Here is an 18,649-nt window from a genome sequence, read left to right as displayed (position 1 = left end):
ATTTTTAAAAAGCATGTAAGAAATGTATTGTTCTAAAGAGATTAAAATAATTGTAAATAGTTACATATTAGGAATTTCATAAATAAATTAGGTGATATATTCGTGTAGACACTACACTATTCAATGTTACCAACATGCACAATGAAAGTTAGTGCGTCGTTCTCGTTCTTTCGTTGACAGTTGCTGTGTATTGAAATAAGTACATAATACATAGGTAGATATAGATATAATATAGGTTTGGTTTCTATTCAACTACTGCCACCATACCCAATCCAGAAGAAGTTGTTGCCTGTGAAGGATGCCTTCAGCTGCGAATGCAAAGTCTGAAAAACCAGCTTCTGCGGAAGCTACGGATAATTCACCAATACGACAGATAATGACCATTATTGAACATAAAATCCGGAACTTGGAAAAAAGGAAGGTGAGTACAAAGCGCGGCATCAACAAATATATAACAGTTTTTTTATCTATATATAGCTTGTTTTTAAAAACTTTTTTGAATATTTAGTTAGTAAATGTTATCTGGCACCTTAAATTTCGTTTGTATATTGAAAATTCGCATGTAAATAAAGTTGCGGTATTCGGTTGACGCCATTTTTACACATGTGCTCCAATAATTTTGTGACCAAACTATGACGCCCAAATTAAAAAGGGCTGAATAGCCATTGAAATACTAGCACGTTTAACTGTAAATTATATTAAACTTCTATATCCAAGTTAAAAGTCTCGTGGTGTTTTTATTGTGAACATATAATCTTTTTATTACGAGTTTTATAATAAGTCCGTAATCATTGTAAATATACAACTTTTAGACATATGCATTTGTGACTTATACGGTGATTATAGCATTGTGGAAAGTTTGTCGTCTCGTTAAATTATATAATGTCTGAAATATGGGAACTAGGAGTACATTAAATTTATAACGTATATATTTCAGGGCAAATTAACATCGTACCGTGATTTGCAAAAAGCCGGTAAGGAATTAAACAGTGATCAAAAGGAAGCGGTGGCCAAGTATGATGAGGTGGTTATAACCCTAGAGTTCGCTAGAGACCTCTCGAAACAAGTGGCTTTGATAGCTATAGCGTCAGAACGTGAAGCCAAGAAACAAGCTAAGAAGGTAACAAAATTTATAACCTGTCTGATATTGTTAGGTCTGTCTTCAGATCAATTTTTTTAATTCTATTTAACATACAAATATCAATTTGAAAATGGATGCAATTCCAATTTTTTTATTCCCTCTCAATTTACTTATGTGTTGAGCATTTTTGCAACTTAAATAATAATGTGACTACTGCAGGTTAATATTGTACAAAATAAATATGTTATACAACTAATTACAGGATGCCTGGGTTCGTTATACGGCAGACACGAATAAAATACGTGAGGTACTCCTTATATTGGACTGCCTCATGCAGCTGGGTAACACGGAAGTTAGAGACGACTTCCTTAATGGTACCAATGGTGCAGTGAAATTAACTGAGGAGGATTTAAAAATCTTAGATAACTTGTAAGTCATTTGAAAAGTTTATTATTATCAAAGAAAGACAATTGCTCCTTTTACTTTGATTATAAAGTAATTGTTCAAAATATTATTTTTTAATACAAACATATTAACTTAAAATTACTACATTTTAAATATTATATTATATATAGAAGAACAAGAATTGTAATACAATAAGACATGTTTAATATCCTTTGTTTAATTCTTTAACTTATTAATATTTATAGGTATCCTGAAGTGACCCCTAAACATGAAGTGAATGAAGAAGGCCAGCCTGGTTTTCATGCGTATACAATAAAAGCTGCGGAACATCTGTATGCTATTATTGATGGAAAACCCAAAGAAGTCCTCGGCACCACATATGCCCATGTCAAGGAAATAGTCACGGCTGTACATGAGTGTGGGTACTTTGATAAATCAGCTGATGTTATCCCTGAACCAGAGGAGATACAGAATGTGTGTGAAGAAGCACCAGAACAGACGGAAGAAATTGAGGAGTCTGAGCCTGCTCCAATGTATGCGGCCCCTGTCCCTATGTCAGCCCCACCGGCAGCCGTAGTTCCTGCCCCAGGATACCCACTAAGACCGATCCCCCCCATCACCCTTCAAGAAATTGAGAATGCTTATTTCTCACAACAATATCCCCAACAAAGGCCTATATCTGAAGTGATAGGCTCCCAAAACTTCTTCTTCCTACAAGAATCTGAGATTGACAGTCCTGTAGGAACTCCACAACCTCCACAGATCATGAACCAGCCTTCTCCGCCAGGACCTATCCCAACACAGACATTTACTAATCAACACTTTGTCCAACTGCCTGGAGGTCGTGTTCCTGAACCTGGAACCATTCCAATGCCACCTCAACCTCACTTCCCCCCTCATCCAGACCACGCGGCTTATCAAGTTCCGATTCCTCAAATCCATCCCCAACCTCACCACGTTCCTCAGTCAATCCCTCAACCGATGCAACACAACCAACCGATCCCACATATCGAGCAACAACCCAACTTTGAGCAGGAAGAATTGAAAGTTATATCACCCGTCGAAGACAAACCAGAAGACGAAGTAAAAGAAAGCGCCAGCCCGGAAAGAGAAGATGGAGGGGAACGAAAAACACAAGGGCAGGGGGACGGACAGAACCGGTTTAGACGGTACCGGGGTAACGGGAGGGGCTCGTCCAACGGATTCAGAGGTCGAGGAGCTTACACGAACAGGCAGAGCGAAGGATACCACCCTAGACACAACGACTACCAGAACAGGAGTAACAAAGAGAGTTATCAGAACCGCCAGTACAACGACGGTTACCAGAACAGGCACGGCAAAGACAACTACCAGAACAGAAGCGGAAATGACTACTACGGCAACGGAGACAACGGGGACTCCCATCATAACGAGAACGGCTTACGTTATAACGACAACTCCAGCTACCAGCCAGGGTTCAAGAGCCGCGGCAGAGGAGGCCCCCGCGGAGGAACACGCGGCGCCCCACGCACGCCGCGCACGAACCATCAGTACAACCGTAAACAGGAAAACGTGGAATAGTACGTGAACGGTCGAACCTCGGACTAAATCATTCGCGAAAGGCAAATTTCACCGGCAACAACGCTGTGGTAACAAACAAGAGATTACGCTATATAAAATAAACAAATGAAAAAAAATATATAAAAAAAAAGTAAAATAAAGAAACTGAATAAAAAATAAGTTACTTGAATTTAGATGTACGATATATGCGTTTATTGTAAGTTACGTTAAATCTAGATTCTTGTATAGTCGTAGCGACGCGCCGCGGCTCGGCCGTCGTCGAACCTCGTACGTGCCTCGTACTCGTGATAATTTAAGTACTGGATAAAAATAAAACATGACAAATACCCTAGACCGGGGACCCTTTCCAAATCTCATCGACTTTTTTTATACAGTTCGTTTAAAAATTGCAATTATATGTGTTGAGATGAGCCATGTTTTTATTTATCAGCTGCCTCGTACAGAACAGGTTTTAACTGTGGTTTGGTGGTTGGAATGCGTCTTTTAATTTTGCTACTTAATGCTATTATTACAAAAATTTTCTTTTTTTAATCTACTTATATGATTTTATGTATTTCAATTGTATCGATTTCCCTGAAACAAAGATCTAATCTCATGCAGACGAATACGAGAACCGTTGCTAAGATGGTATTGGTATTTATTTTAAACTATCCCTCTTTACTTCTACATTGTTCTCACTAAGAGGCTGTGTGCAAGCAAATTAAAGTATTACATGATGATGATTTGTTTAATTTCGTATTGATTCGTTTGTCTTCATGTCCACAGACGGTGACACATTATTCTGCCATTTACCGTTGTTATTGACTCTCAATATTTGTTTTATTTACATCTACTGTGCAAACAACATCACTGCTCAGTCAAAATTGGTGTCGCTGGTGTATGTGTGAAATGTTTACAGTTTCACGTTCGTAGATTTGTTCTTGATATAATATTAGCGTACCATATTGAATGACAAACTAAGCGGCTCGTGTAGTGTGGATGTAATTGCGAAGAACTACATACAATTTTATTGTAGCGTTGTATTTACATATGCTGTGTTAGTCTCGTCTAAGACTATATATATATATATTATGTCATAGAAAGCTTGATAGCTGTCTGGTACTATGCAAAATAAATGTCTAATTCAAACGGCTAAAACAATTACGTCGACAGCTGCCAGACATTCGACACAGCGGGGGATTCCCCTTGTATGTAATAATAGGATAGCAACATTGTTTCAGTCATTCCACAACGACATCGTGACTGGAAAATTTCCAGATTAACCCAACTTATTATCCCAATAGAATAGAATTCTACATTCCATATCTATTCTCTAGTAGCATGTGACAAATGAACTCTGACTTTCCTCAGCAGACGCAAATATTGTGTCAATTTAATAGAACATTTATCAGATTATTATTACACTCAAGTAATGTTAGTTCTCTGTAAGACTGTCGAACAGAATTTCAAAATTTAGAGCTTAAAATTTATGTAGCTCTGACACTCCCTTTTAAAAACAGGCCGTAGTAGTAACTGTTACAAAACATAAAAAAAATCTATAACATTAATGAACATTATTAACTTTAATGTTAGAGACGAAACCTCTCAGCATTCCATGGACTTACAGTGCGGGTGCCGGGATTTGTGACCCAGCTGTAGGTTTAAGGTGCGCTTATCTAACGCGCTTTAAACGAGCACCTCCACCGTCCAAGCTCCTCTCTCTACCTAACCAAATTTGAAACAAACCTACTAGGGCTGCCTTCGACGCACGTTCCAAGAATTAACTGATGTTAGTTCTTGGCAGGCCCAAGTATTTTAGCAGGTTGTAGTGAGATTTGGCTGTTATACCTCTCGCTCCTACTTCTACCGCGTAAAAATTTACAACGAATTTATTTTTAGTGAGCTCTATCACAACGCGCTATAAAATTCGCGAATATAGAAATATGTGCGGTCTGGACGCCGTCGCACGAATATCGTGACGACGCGAGTAGGTATTGACCGCTATCCAGGAGTACCCTACATCTCAACAGCAAGTACTTAGCAGTGCCAACTGCTTCCCCGCAGATGTAGCAGCATTGAGATAATATTTTAGCAGTGCTGGCGACCAATTAAGAATTAGAGTGCCTCATTTTCGTGCTAATGGGATGCAAAAATCTCTTATGTGTAGCCACTCATTCTGCATTTTCATGTTCATTGCATGGGTCTTATATTTAGAATTCTCGTCTTGCTGAATAAAGGTCTTTAATATATCCGTATCTTTGACCTTCCTACTTGATCCCAAACTTACTAATTATAAAATCAAATGTCAACCTATATCTATCCTAAAAGCTGCTCCGGATTGGAACATAATGAATAACATTTGTGCGTCGGCGTCTCGACCAGACATTTCTGCATTTGCGAATTTTAAAGTGCGTTGTGTTAATAGAGCTTACGGTTCCTTGAGAAACCAACACCCCCAAAGACATTGCCATCAAGGTCAATAAGTATTACGAGCTCACTAAGTATAGGTTCGTCATAAATTTGTACGCGGTAGAAGTGAGGCCGACGGGTCGAACAGCTAAATCTCACTATAGCCAACTAAAACACTTGGGCATGTCCAGAATTGATATCAATACATTCTTAACACGTAGTTAGAATTCGGCCTTCGTAGGTTCGTTTCAAATTTGGTTAGTTAAATAGAGATAAATAGGGGCCCCATAAACCTACAACTGGGTCGCAAGTTCCAGACACTGGAAGCTACTCTCCCTGCAACGCGATGGACCCGGCACCCGTACTGTAAATCCATGGAATAATGAGGTTACGTCTCATTTCATATACACTAAACCAAAATACTTCTTTACAGTAAGAAGTTACGAGTTTTATGTAATTTATTAAGTTGATATATGTACCTTTACAAGTATACAACCGTGAATTAAAGTACAGTTGCCGGCACGTATCTCGACAAGGTTGTTGCATTTATACCTAGTGCAATAAAACAAAAACAATGGGTTCAAATTAAGTGCTCGCAAGTGTACTCGGGAGCGAACAACCAATCACGCGCACGGGATTGTGTCGTCAACTCGTCACGTTCCCCGCGTCATCATACCCGTGAGACGTAAAAATCGTATTCTGCGCATCTATCGTCGCTTGCAAAGTTACGTGCCGGCAACTGTACCCGATTAGAAACTACTAGCTCAGCTACACTGAATACTTAGGCAGATAGTGCTCACAGATTACGATTAGCTTATCAAACTCTAATTAGTGTATAATAGCAAAGAGTGATTAAAACTTAACGTGACATCAACCGGATGTCCTCTAGCTTTTGTCTTTTGCGAGCGTTAAAATATATGCCATAGACACTACAAAATCTTATCAATGAATTGCTTGTACATAAATTAAACCATTTTAAGCTAATTTACGCTGTTTTCCTATTTCAGCTTGTTACAACTAGGTGTTCTTGAGGTAATGGTTTCCTGAAAGGGGGACTGGGTGATCCTACAAGGTTTCTGCTTTTGACTATTAATGTATGTAGCTCATATATTTGTGACGGGTTTTGACCTCGATTCCCATTTTACATTCATTGTTAAAATGTGTTTCCATAAAAATATATTTTTGGGATCAGTTGAAAATCACAATAGCAAGTTGTAATTAAAAATAATATTGAAAACAATTATTAGATTATGAAACTAGTAATGTGCTCTATATTCCAGAATTAACGGTAGAGAAACAAAAGGTGACCGCTCTAGGGTTGATGATGCGGGTACTTTTATTGTAAATCAAAGAAAAAAACAAAATTCTGATAAAATTGCCATTTATTATGATGTATAAGAAAGTGTCAAAACGAGTGAGCCATCTCGTCTCACCAGAACAAAATAAATTAAGTCCTCCCATACTTCGGTGACGGCAAGTTTCTCTATAAGTCTATATAATTTCTCTGATGTACGTATGTTTGTTCATCATTCATTATATTAAACCTATACAACCCAATGTAAGTATACAAAATACAATCTAATAGTGTACTTATATTTTAGTTATATATAGTTTATATATAATAAACGCCATTTTGTTCATTTATAAATTATGTGAACTAACTTAAAAACTAAACATCACTTTTTAATAAAGATATCATTTTAAAATTATACAAAAAAAAAAAAGAAAGCTTCAGGAATGTGATATATAGCACTAATTTTCACCGGAGGTCATTAAAAAGTTTTTTGGTCATTTGACAAATTTAAAAATCAAATCTCGAATAATATTCAGAGGTTATAAATATAAAAGCTCTAGAATTGTGTTAGTGTGATAAAGTAATCATTATTATAGACTGTTGCAGCAACGGTAGACTGTTCATACCCATTCATAATATTAATTTCTCGTTTCTTGCTAAACATTTATAGTTAAAGGATTTATATAGAAAAAAGGCAAGAGATAAAATTACAGATCTCATTTTCCTTCAATTCCAAGATACTTGTATCTCACAAGTTTTGTTAGGAGTTTTGTAAAAAGAAGAAATACATTAAAGTAATCAAAATATGTTTGAAATAGATAGTTAATTAAATATATATAAATATAAATATATATATATACTTTGTTCCTGTGATGATAAATCAGTCTAGAAATTGTGTCAGTGTTCTCAATAAGGTATGTAGAGGTATATCTGTCTATAACATCACAGATTATTACTAGATCTCAATAAATTTAGGAAAAAAAAATCATAATACTTGCACATTCCCAAAACCTGGATGCTGCGATAAAAAATTAATGTACAAAACAATTTAAATTAATTCTGTTCCCAGTGAGCATTGCACATTATGACAATTCATCTTATTTACATACATAAAAATATTTGTGTGGTTTTTCTATTAAATATTGCTATTATTTAACAAATACCGCAATACATTTTTACAAGGCCATTTATTATTAGAGATGAGTCATTGACCTTCCGCTAGTTATTTAACCGATACCTACTTTATGTTTTGGCTAAGATCATCGACGGTTTAAGTTGTACATAAAAGGACTGTTAAGGCCATTGACAAAGGAGAATTTAGTTGTTTGAATTGATGAAAAAAAAAATATATACACAAAATAACCTGATCGATGAAATTAACTTTAATACCGTTTCATTTAAATACAAGACAGCACTTAATAAAATAAACGACAGAATCACAAACCATACAGCATACGATTTTTGCGTTTCCACTAAGCAAAAATGGCACCGCAACTAACAAAATAATGAACCGATGTTAGGTAACAGCCAAGCCGACGGACCGTTTAACGCGAGACAACTAATAATACGTGATGCTTACCCGCAGCTGGCGTGGCGTACGCGTGTAATAAAAACATAAATATTACATACATACATACATACACACATCCCACAGGTATAAAACGTAAATTATACACAGTCCTTTGTTATTTTGGCATATGTTCAATGTTAAATCATCTGTCGTGTCATGGCCTGTCTCATTTTCCTCTCCCAGGATTCCGCTTCGGCCCACGAATGTCGAACGTCTCGGAACAGCTGGAAAGAGAGAAAAAAACATTACGATAATGTCATAGAGATGTTAAACAAAAATCAGAAGTCCCAACAGCTAAACTATATATACATGTTAACGGATATGTATGTAATCCGTCATTGCATACAATTCCTAGGTAGTGTATGTAATTCCTAAAATCGCACGGAAATGTGTGAAATAAATTATACTATACTTACACATTACGCATCTCCTAGGAAATCTATACATTTACCTAACAGTAATCGAAACATTTAAGATATTGCTTCGCCTGATCCGGCGATCGCGCAGTGCCTTGTAAACTGTCACGTCGCTAATGTTCAAAAATGGCTGCCGAATCACACATCGCGCTTATGAAAGAGCGATTTTATAGGACTTTGGCGTCATTCAGAATATTAACAAACGGTAAAAACACTACTTTTATTGAAGATGAACGTTACAAAGAGTTATTTGAAGAAGTTTCTATGGCAAAAACAACTGTTAGAAAGACATCTCGTGACTAATGGTTAGGTTAGGTTAGGTTATATTATTATTTTACCCGATTGTCTCAATAAGTGCTATAATTAAAAATATATTATTAACAACGTGTCTTATTACAGAAAGCATTTACTTTATACATTTCCTAGGATATCTATGCATTAAATAGTTTCAAACAATATTTTATACATTCCTAAATAGTATCGAAATTGTACACATCTCGTAGGATTTCTATACAATTCCTTGATTTTCACACATTTCCGGTAACATCGATGCCATACAAAACAAACATTTTATGTATAATAACTCTAAGCTTTTATCCTGGCAATGTAAATATGTTCTATCTAAACATTGCGATACAATTGATTTCTTTATATTAATTCTCTTAATGAGCGTTACATACACATTATGTTATACATTACCTGTGACAGCCAAACTTCATCCGCTAGCAATTCGTTGAGTATGTCTGTGGTATCTTTACTTGGATTCTGCATTCGTTTCTCAGCCACTCGTTTACTGCACTCGGCATACATGAGGTACTTCTGATGTGATATTCTCGAGTACAACTGCACTCGACCGCAACAAGTTGTGCATAACAGGAACTCCTGCAACGGAAAGAATATATATTATTTAATTAATTAGAATTATCTTACATATACATACTTATATGAAAGTATGAAAGATTGTTTGTCTGTTAGTTCGGGGGTGATGTATGGAACTTTACCGATTTTGATGAAACTTTCACTGACAGATGGCTAATCTAATAAGGAGAAACTTAGGCTACTACTGCTTTTTAAGTACAATATATATTAATATAATTTAGAAAAATACTATTCAGAATGAAAGATTTCAAGGATATATGTAGTATAATTTAAAGAGACAAAAAAATACGAGTCGTTACTTCAATTTACATATGTAAAAAAATTAAATTGTCAGTTCATCATCATCATCATCAGCCTATGGGTGTCCATTGCTGAGCAAAGGCTTCTTCTCACATGGAGAAGGTTAGAGCATTAATCACCACGCTTGCTCAAGATGGGTTGGCGATTTCAATCTTATAATTTGAAATCATAAAGACCAGGTTTCCTCACAGGTCGGTAATGGTCAGTTATTGAACAATAATTATTAATTATTTAAAGTAAAAAAAAAGACGAACAACAGCTTATGACAGTGGCGCCCACTGGCGGCTCTTCTGTTAATTTTCTTATACCTGTGATTGATTGTAGTTTTACATTTTATAAATGGAAAAAAAAGGTAAAAATATAGCTCTGTTTTTAGATAACGACAAGGATATAAGTGAGAAATCTGTACATAACAAATAAGTACGATTTCCTGTAATTTCTAGCCAAAATAATAAATTACATGACAGTGCCCACAATTACATTTTGAGAGCCAAAATTGACATAGCGCCTGTTTTTAATAATTTTTACATACAGATATAACTCCTGTTTGTATTTTAATTCTTATACAAATGTCGCGGGCAATTTGTATAATATGTCCGTTTTTATAATTTGTAGAAAAATGCCGCGGGTAATCATAAAATGCGCTACTAAGGTTATAAAACATTTTATAAAATGGCAACCTTCAATCTGCCTTCGGCAACTTTTAGACGGACATATCATCCAATAGCCTGCGACATAAAAATAGAACCATTCTGATTTCTGATTTGCATAATCCATCACGTCTGGATGAAATACATCAAAGGTATGAAGCCTATGATTAGGAATGAGTTTTTTACCCGCTGAATACATTAGTCATGTATAATATAAGTGTGCTACCTTCTCGTATGCCAGCCTGGCGTTGGGTTGCACGGGTTCGAGCGTGGCCGGGTTGTAGGGTTGTCCGTACAGCAGCAGACGAGTCACAGCGGGTCTGGTGCAGGCTCGACAGGCCCCCGAACCGCCCGCCGCAACGCTCAGCCCCGGCCACACGTCCACGGCCGCGTCCAGCGACCGAGCGTTACTGCACGACACGCGTTGACGCATACTCTCAGTCACCTCGTCCACAGTTTTGACGTTAGACAGGAAGTATTCGTCTGGAATATTGAAGTACGAATCGATGATTCATTATACGAACTAAAAGCAGTTACTTCGGCATGTAATTGTAAAATAGGTTTGAGAATCTGGAAGTTGTCAGAATACATTCTTGATAAATAAGTATTGAATGTTAATCAAGTTATTAATTAATGAATCGAAAGTGATGTGCGAGATGAAAACGATGAAATCGGTTTCACAAAGTGCAACACTTCCACTCGTCATTACCAGACTGCCATTAAGTTTCTACGGTAATTCATACTTTGACAAAATTACCTTGCTCCTGGAAAATCTCCGTCAGGAAATTGGGATCCAACGCGTGCGATATTAACGTCTGTATATAAACTTCAAAGTTTTCTTGGTACATTTGAGTTTCCAACATCCTTTTTTCTATAAAGTTACATTCATCCCCTTGCAACTCGCTTCTCACTAATTCTACTATTGTTTCTAAATGGGACTGCGACCGAACTTTCACAGGGACTTGCGTGTACAGTTTTTTATTCTCAGGATTCCAAGCTGCATACTGAAAAATTATTACAGATAAGATTATTATTTGTGTTAACATATTAACAATTCAATAAAGTCTTTCAATCATCAGATTTTAAGTTCTTAGGTTGGTGGTGGTTGGTTGGCTTAAGTTTATGTTTAAATTAATAGTATTAAATAAAACGTTAACTAACCGTTGATATATTTCTATACAGTACTTTCCCATTTTCTTCAAACGGTTCATACTTCTGTAGTAACGTCTTGCCGTCCACTCTCCATATCGCCGGCCACATCTCGTTCAGTTCGCTCTTTATTGCAACAAACTCGCCGGACTGTAAATATAAAAATGAACTCGATTAGTTGTATCACAAATACAGCAGGAAATATTGAGTAAGGACACTTACTATAGTCGTCCAGAACAATACACAAATGTAAATTAATTATAAAGCTACATTAAAGGTATCTTAGAGAACTATTTATTTCCTAACCTGGTAAGGCATTTCTTCGATAGGTCTGTTCTCGATCTGCGCACTGCTCGACACTTGTTGGTGCTTTATATGATGCAACTTCCTGTTGGAGTTCGCGTCTCCGTCGCCGTACACCCCGTAACCCAGGACTGTGTGCGACGGCACTAAAACATATCACAGCAGTATATCAAACATGTTATTCGCGTTCGTATTGTGATGAGATCATTCTTTACATTACCTTTTCGTGGTGGTACATTAAATATTATCAAAATCGGTGTTTCAAAAGGTGGGAACGGTCAAGGATAGGGAAAGCCAAATGGTGAAGTAGTCGCCATGCGTGATAACATGTACAAGGTGTTCGTCAACGGAGACATTCAACGGACACATACAAGCGATCAATAAAACAACATACAACATGAACATGTTATCCCTATTTGGCGAAGTGAAGGGTGCTACCAGGAATAATTACAGACTAAAATTATTTAACACATATCAGTAATATAGTCGAGTTTATTTTATGTTTCCTCCTATTATACAAAAGTATTTACATAAAATATTGAGAATTGTGCATAAACAAATAACAATTAAATAGAAATACAAAACTTATATCCACGGCATAGCCTTCTCATACATTATCCGCACTAGATTGTAGCTGTCAATGTATTATGCATTCATTTTTTATCTCCTTATAATATAAATCACTTTCGGCTAACAGCAAGGTATATGTATACAATTTCAAAGGTACCAACTAAATTCAAATACTGTAAAATACAATACATTATTTAGTATATACAACGGACACCGCTGGTCTCGATCCCATAAAAAAATATACCACATTTTGGAATTATTAATGGTAGCACCCCTTCAATAGCGAGTATGACAAGAGTCACAAATCTACAATTTACAATAAAATGGCACTAATAATGTGTCATTAACAAATAACGGTGTGAAATCTTGTTACAGGCTAACCCTAAACATGGACCTTCTAGTGGAGGCACATCACATTCTCTTCGTACATTATTTACAGTAAATAATAATAGATTTCATCTAATAAAATTTTACATATCACAGTTAAAATGTAACAAGTTTTCACGGCGGGCCGCCGGGGGGCGGTCGGTTAGCTCGCTCCTGTCATACAAGCTTCAGGGCTAGCTCTTCACCATCGCGCTCTACTTCTCAAGTGGAAATCTAACAAATTGAACGCACCTTCCTCGGGCTGCGGTTGGTAATAGTACTGCTGCTGCGGGGGAGGCAGCGGAGGCGCCGGGTGCGAGGGCGCCCGCGGCTTCTTGGGCGCGGCCGGCTGAGGCGCCACCAACGCCGAGGGCGGCGCCTTGCTCATCGCCGCCGCTCGCCCCTTCTTGCCCTTGTCGCTGAGCGGCGTGCTGGGCACGTTCAGCACGGGCTTGTTCAGCCGCCTCGCCTCCTCGTCCGCGTCGTAGACGGCCTCCTCCGTGCCGTCGTACTTTCTCTTTCTGTCTTTGTTCAGACTGTAGTAGCGCGACTCGTCCTGCTCCGCGGCCTTGGCGTGCGGGAGGAGGGTGGACGAGGGGTGCGGCTGGTTGGCGAGCGCCGTGCTCATGGCGGGGTTGCCGAGCGTCATGCCGGAGTTAATGGTCGCCATGGAGCCGTTGGCGCTCTGCGACGAATTCGTCTCGCACTGACTTTTGTTATGGTCGTTGGGATATGTTTTATTGTTCGTGTTACTGTTGGTGTTGCTCCTCGACCATGTAGATTTCCTGGCGCCTCGACCGGCCGGCGGAGGAGAGGTATCTCTCTCTCCTTGTAAAAATTTCAAATAAGAAGCCATGAATCCCGAACCGGGGCCCGTAACGGGAACATTGAACTTTTTTTCCATTATTTTTGAAGTAGCGTCTTGTGAAGTACTGTTAATGTTCTGCTGCTGTGAAGTGGGTGCTACCGTCGATGCAGTATTTGCGCGTTGTTCTGCAAGGAAACCAAGTTCTTCTTCTATATTAGGTACTACCACCTTGGGCTGTTCCTCTTCACGAGTTTCTGGTGTGGAAAAAGATGACGAGGAAGCCGAAGGTGGAGTTTCACTAAATGAAGATAGAGGTGTTAACTCCACAGAGGATTGGAAATCGGGATGGTGGCCTAGGTGAAAGGGAGAAAAATAGGTTAATGTGTGACCGTGCTGCATTGCCAGAGCTTGGTGTTGATTGAAGTTAGTGGCATGTAGTGGTGCTTGGGAACCGAAAGCTGAAGTTCCGGGAAACATTTTAGGCGGAGGGGGCGGAAGATTCCATCTCTCGAAATCAAAATAGCTACCGTTTTGTTGCTGGCTCGTGGAGCTATGGGCGGGTGGTGGTATTCTATTAGCTAAATAATCTGCCATTACGGCATTGGAAATGTCATTCATGTTAGTATGAGGTACTACTTTTTCAGTACTTTTTCGCCTGGATATTGATTTACTTACGGGTGGCAAGTTCGACACTGGGGTTAGACTTTTAGTACTTTTACTATCTTGGATTTGACAACTTTGTTGTAAACTTTGAAGATTCTTAACTATACTCATAGGATCACCGCGACAACTAGAGAGATCTTGTAAAGCTACACTATTGCCCTCGACGTAATTATGATGTCTTTCAGACAAACTCAATATTTTTTCATTAGAACTCTGGGACTGAGATGAGGATTTTTCAGGATGAGTATTATTTTCAGTTAAGCCGTTGAAGCTACTAGAACTGTTACTCCTACTCATACCAATACTGCTGAATTTTCTGTTGGATTGCCTCTCTGTTTCCCAACAACTTTGAGTTGCTGGCTGATTTTGGTTACGTTCGTATCTATTTTCACTATAAGATTTAGTTTGTTCAATTCCTAAGGCTCTTGTTATAACGGAAGGGTAAGCGACTTGGCTATTTTGTGAGGGTGGTCGTGAGACAGAAGCATCTAAGGGTGACCTTGGTGCAGCATTATTCACTTTGCTGTAATGATCCCCTAGCTGTTGAGGGGAATTGATAGAATTCATGGGACTATGGTATAAAGGGTAGGCTGGACTAGAACCATGTCCTAAGGGCGAGGTCTGAGGTGCCGCCTGCAAAGGACTATGCCTTCTAGAGACTACAACCCCACAATCAGGTCCATTTTGAGAACTACTGCTGGAATATCCAGTGTCAGTACTAGAACTACTTTTAGCTCTAACATGATACTCTGACTCTACATTATTTCCACTTTGATAATGCCTAAAACTTGAACTTTGTGTCGAATTATACTGAGAACTGCCAATTCTATTAGTCTTAGAAGAGGTTCCAGTACCCGAAGTAAAATTTAATCTACCAGGACTATCCATAATAGAGTAACTTATAGGGGACGACTGGGGTTGGAGTTTGTCATTCGTGTCACAGATTTTTCTTTGCTCTGAACTTAACTCGGGGTATATTTTACTTTGTGCTTTCGTTTGTATTTGTGGAGGTTTGGACGTGGGAGATACAAAACCGCTACTACTACTAGATGATGTGTGGGGGCTTTTTTCACTAGAAGAATTCTTAGGTGAAGAATTGTATATAGTCGCTGACGGTCTGGTAGAATTGGAAGGGGGTGAACGGTAATCTTTGCTGGGATGTGGGGGAGAGGATGTTACTGATGGAGTTGACACTATACAAGATTGTTGGGAGTGAACAGCATTACTTGCAGAACTTGAATATGACTTACTTCCAGCATAATCCTGCTGTGATGGGAGTTGGCCACTTTTTGCACTTGAACTGTACGAATTATCAGACTGGTTTCCAAAAGATGAAGGAGATTGAAAAAAAGTCGAAGATGATGTTGAAGAAGCTGGTTGTTTAGTTGCTGTTGCAGGTGATCCCGACCTGTTTGTTTGTTTACCGGCACTGGAAATTTGAGAGTTGAGGTGATTGTTGAGAGTTTGAGCGGCAGCAAAGTGAGCATTAAAGTTTTCATATGTCGCTGATGCTTTTGTTGTGGCAGGACTTGGCGATGAGGGCACAACACTTTCATGAGGTAGAATTCCAAATGGACTGGGAAGTTGATTGTTTCCTTGCCAACTCAAACCTGCCGTACTGCCAGGTGTTGTTGGTTGATCAAAAAATGATGTTCCTTGTGCAGCTAGCGGTTGATGGGAATAATTTTCCCTTAATGAGGAAATTTCACTTTCTACTGAAGATTGTTTAGAGGCGACCGCTGCCTGCGCTTGGGCAATTACTTGACGGTGCTGCGCCTGTAGGGATGAACTATAATGTGCTGGTTTTGGGTTGGCATGATGAAATAAAGGTGAGAAAACTGCATCATACCCCACAGTGGGTGGAGAAAGGAAACCACCAGGGTTGAAAGGAGAGCTAGTGGATGAACCAAGTTGTCCTGCTAATGATGCCGTAGTATGAGCTGCCTGAAGTAATATTTGGCTAGTAGTTGAAGGCACAGATTGGCTGCCTAATCCAGTTCCTCCGCTTGCCAGATGGTGATGAAAATCTCCACTTGCAGCACCAGCTTGTACTCCTGCTAGCCGATTGTACGAAGCATATGCTGACCATGGTCCTACTGGATCCATTACCACCTCCGTGTTGCTTTGTGTAGTGTTAATGTATGTATGTAATTTATCAATAGAAGTCCACACTTTCATCCATAGTTTGTTATACACAAAAATACAAAACTACTACCACTAAATTGGAGCACTTGAAGTCATACTGTATAACTTAATTGGTCTTCAGGTAAACATAACACTCCTGAAAAGAAAAAAAAAACATTAACGTTATTAGACAAGAAACAAAATAAACTTACTTAATGTATTATAATTTATGACACTTTTATTCTTATCTAGAATATGTTCTATGATCAAATAAGAGAAAAACAAATGCATTGATTTAAATCAAAATATAGCAAAATAAAAATAATGCGCGGTAGTCACGGTAGCGTCAATATATTTGAACAATGCAGAGATTTGTTGAGACGAACTTGTTATTAACAGAGAGTATTTGTGTGAGGGAACATACCATCGCATCAGTTTTGAATAACCATTTATCAATGTGGTTTCAGAGGACGCTCACACGACAGATAACATCATAAATATGGCCTCGACTCTTCGAGTGCTCGTTGCGACGGGTTTTGTCTATTGTGAAATGGAAAATCACCAAATTTTGTCATATACTACACACAACTAATACCAAAACACTTTGTTTATGAATTTTTCTTCTCTTTCTCTATTAAAAATAATATTTTAGAATACCAATAACTCTATTTACAAGTTGAAATAAGACAACGTTTCGCCTTTCACATTAATCGCCGCCATTTTACTTGTCGAATGTCGTACGAACCACCGTACAACAAGCGATACAGCGCCATCTACACAATGTCGTATTCAAGTTTATGTAATTTTTAAAAACTTCATGAATGTAATGTAAATACTTTTTTTGAAAATGTTTTTTTTATTGATTATACATGAATTAAAAAATTATTTGTTCTAATAATTCTTCTAAAGTATACAATTATAAATTTGATTTTTTAGTCCTTTTTTATCAATGCAAAATTTTAGAGATGTAGATTGATTAAAAGGTTACAACTATTTTTATTTTTAAAATAACCGACCTTAATGAAACAACTGTTATTTTCTTGGACTCAAATATTAGCGAATTTATGAAAAACAATCGATATCTCTCCAAGCATATAAAAATCTTTTTATAAACTACGTTTTTTACCTACACTATGTATTAAGTAAATATTACGTAATAAGTTATTATTAGCTGAACATCAGAATTAAGAACAGTTAACTTTGTTACTTTTTTTATACACGAACAATTAAAACTTATATTTTATACAGGTTTTTTTAATTCGATTGTCAAAAGTCTTCTATCAATTTAAATTCGTATGAAAAGGGTCCCAACTAAATGAAAATCTATCGAATTGACAGATTTTTTGGATTATTAAGGATAAACTGCTGTTTAGATTTCTTATTTACTAATTAAAGTCTAGGCATAGATTAAGATATACGACCGCAAACTATTCAACATAGTTTTTTACTAGAAATGTGATATAAATGTAATGTGATACACTAGAGTCTATCGATTCTTTCGTCAGCTATCTAATTTTAGGATTAAAAAAACTAAACACCAAGGAAATAAAGAAATGTATTAAAGGACAACTTAGTTAACCTCCCAAACTGTACGCCTAGGCATTGAAATAAAAAATAAGTTCCTTTTGTTGAATCACCAGACATCTTGACAGAATATCCGCATAAAGTATTATTATAATTTTCTTTCGATGAGTTTCTCTGCTTTGAGTACAATAACATAATTCCTTCCAATGCTCATATAGATTCCAGGGCTGACCGGAAATAACACCTCCACATAACCAATGACGGTGGTTTCTATTATCTATAAAATCCACGACCACGAAGTTTGTTTGTAGACTTTTAATATAATTAACTACAACTTAATATCAATAATAACTGTAAATCTTTATAATGTCTAAAACAAATTATAAAGGAACTAAACGCTGCGATATTTTATTTTATTATCGAATTTAACAACTTGTTTTAAATAGAATAATAATAAGTTCAAAGACAAGCGTTAAACTATATCTTCAAGGAGTAGATAATCTGGAATGATTTGATTTTTTTTTATTCTATAACGACCCTCTATTTATAATTTTGTTGTCTGAATATCATATTATTATTTTTAGACTACTTATGTTAAT

General features: G+C 37.3%; 2 protein-coding genes across 3 annotated transcripts; one reads left to right on the top strand and one right to left on the bottom strand.

The window, feature by feature from the left end:
- Window positions 1–202: 202 nt before the first annotated feature.
- Window positions 203–3,765, top strand: LOC116766160 (caprin homolog). The gene is made up of 4 exons (XM_032655885.2): window positions 203–421; window positions 938–1,120; window positions 1,344–1,510; window positions 1,732–3,765. The coding sequence occupies exons 1-4, from the start codon at window positions 299–301 to the stop codon at window positions 3,044–3,046; spliced, it is 1,788 nt and encodes a 595-aa protein (XP_032511776.2). The 5' UTR covers window positions 203–298; the 3' UTR covers window positions 3,047–3,765.
- A 3,033-nt stretch (window positions 3,766–6,798) lies between these two features.
- Window positions 6,799–17,270, bottom strand: LOC116766159 (mucin-2-like). Of its 2 annotated transcripts, XM_061522778.1 has the most exons (9): window positions 16,951–17,268; window positions 15,653–16,683; window positions 13,184–13,924; window positions 11,999–12,141; window positions 11,705–11,842; window positions 11,301–11,547; window positions 10,770–11,026; window positions 9,414–9,596; window positions 6,799–8,522 (listed from the first exon to the last, which is right to left on the bottom strand). In XM_061522778.1, exons 2-9 carry the CDS (start codon window positions 16,578–16,580, stop codon window positions 8,436–8,438), a joined length of 2,724 nt encoding a protein of 907 aa, XP_061378762.1. In that variant the 5' UTR covers window positions 16,581–16,683; window positions 16,951–17,268; the 3' UTR covers window positions 6,799–8,435. The 2 variants fall into 2 exon arrangements, with proteins under 2 accessions (XP_061378762.1, XP_061378761.1); XM_061522777.1 differs by having other exon boundaries at window positions 13,184–16,683; window positions 16,951–17,270.
- Between the last annotated feature and the right edge of the window lie 1,379 nt (window positions 17,271–18,649).

This window comes from Danaus plexippus, chromosome 15 (assembly GCF_018135715.1).
Source record: "Danaus plexippus chromosome 15, MEX_DaPlex, whole genome shotgun sequence".
In the NCBI taxonomy this organism is placed as follows: domain Eukaryota; kingdom Metazoa; phylum Arthropoda; class Insecta; order Lepidoptera; family Nymphalidae; genus Danaus; species Danaus plexippus.
The sequence above is the reverse complement of the archived record's forward strand: the minus strand, read 5'-3'. Positions and strand labels throughout refer to the sequence as shown.

Bases quoted from the DNA above. Each gene is read 5' to 3' on its own strand.
- LOC116766159 (XM_061522777.1), bottom strand. From the start codon at position 16,580: ATGAAAGTGTGGACTTCTATTGATAAATTACATACATACATTAACACT. The intron at 12,142-13,183 runs GTGCGTTCAATT...GATATGTTTTAG, and splicing joins CCAACCGCAGCCCGAGGAAG to TGCCGTCGCACACAGTCCTG. The intron at 11,027-11,300 runs GTAATTTTGTCA...TCAATATTCCAG, and splicing joins GGAGATTTTCCAGGAGCAAG to ACGAATACTTCCTGTCTAAC.
- LOC116766160 (XM_032655885.2), top strand. From the start codon at position 299: ATGCCTTCAGCTGCGAATGCAAAGTCTGAAAAACCAGCTTCTGCGGAA. The intron at 422-937 runs GTGAGTACAAAG...TATATATTTCAG, and splicing joins GGAACTTGGAAAAAAGGAAG to GGCAAATTAACATCGTACCG. The intron at 1,511-1,731 runs GTAAGTCATTTG...TAATATTTATAG, and splicing joins TTAAAAATCTTAGATAACTT to GTATCCTGAAGTGACCCCTA.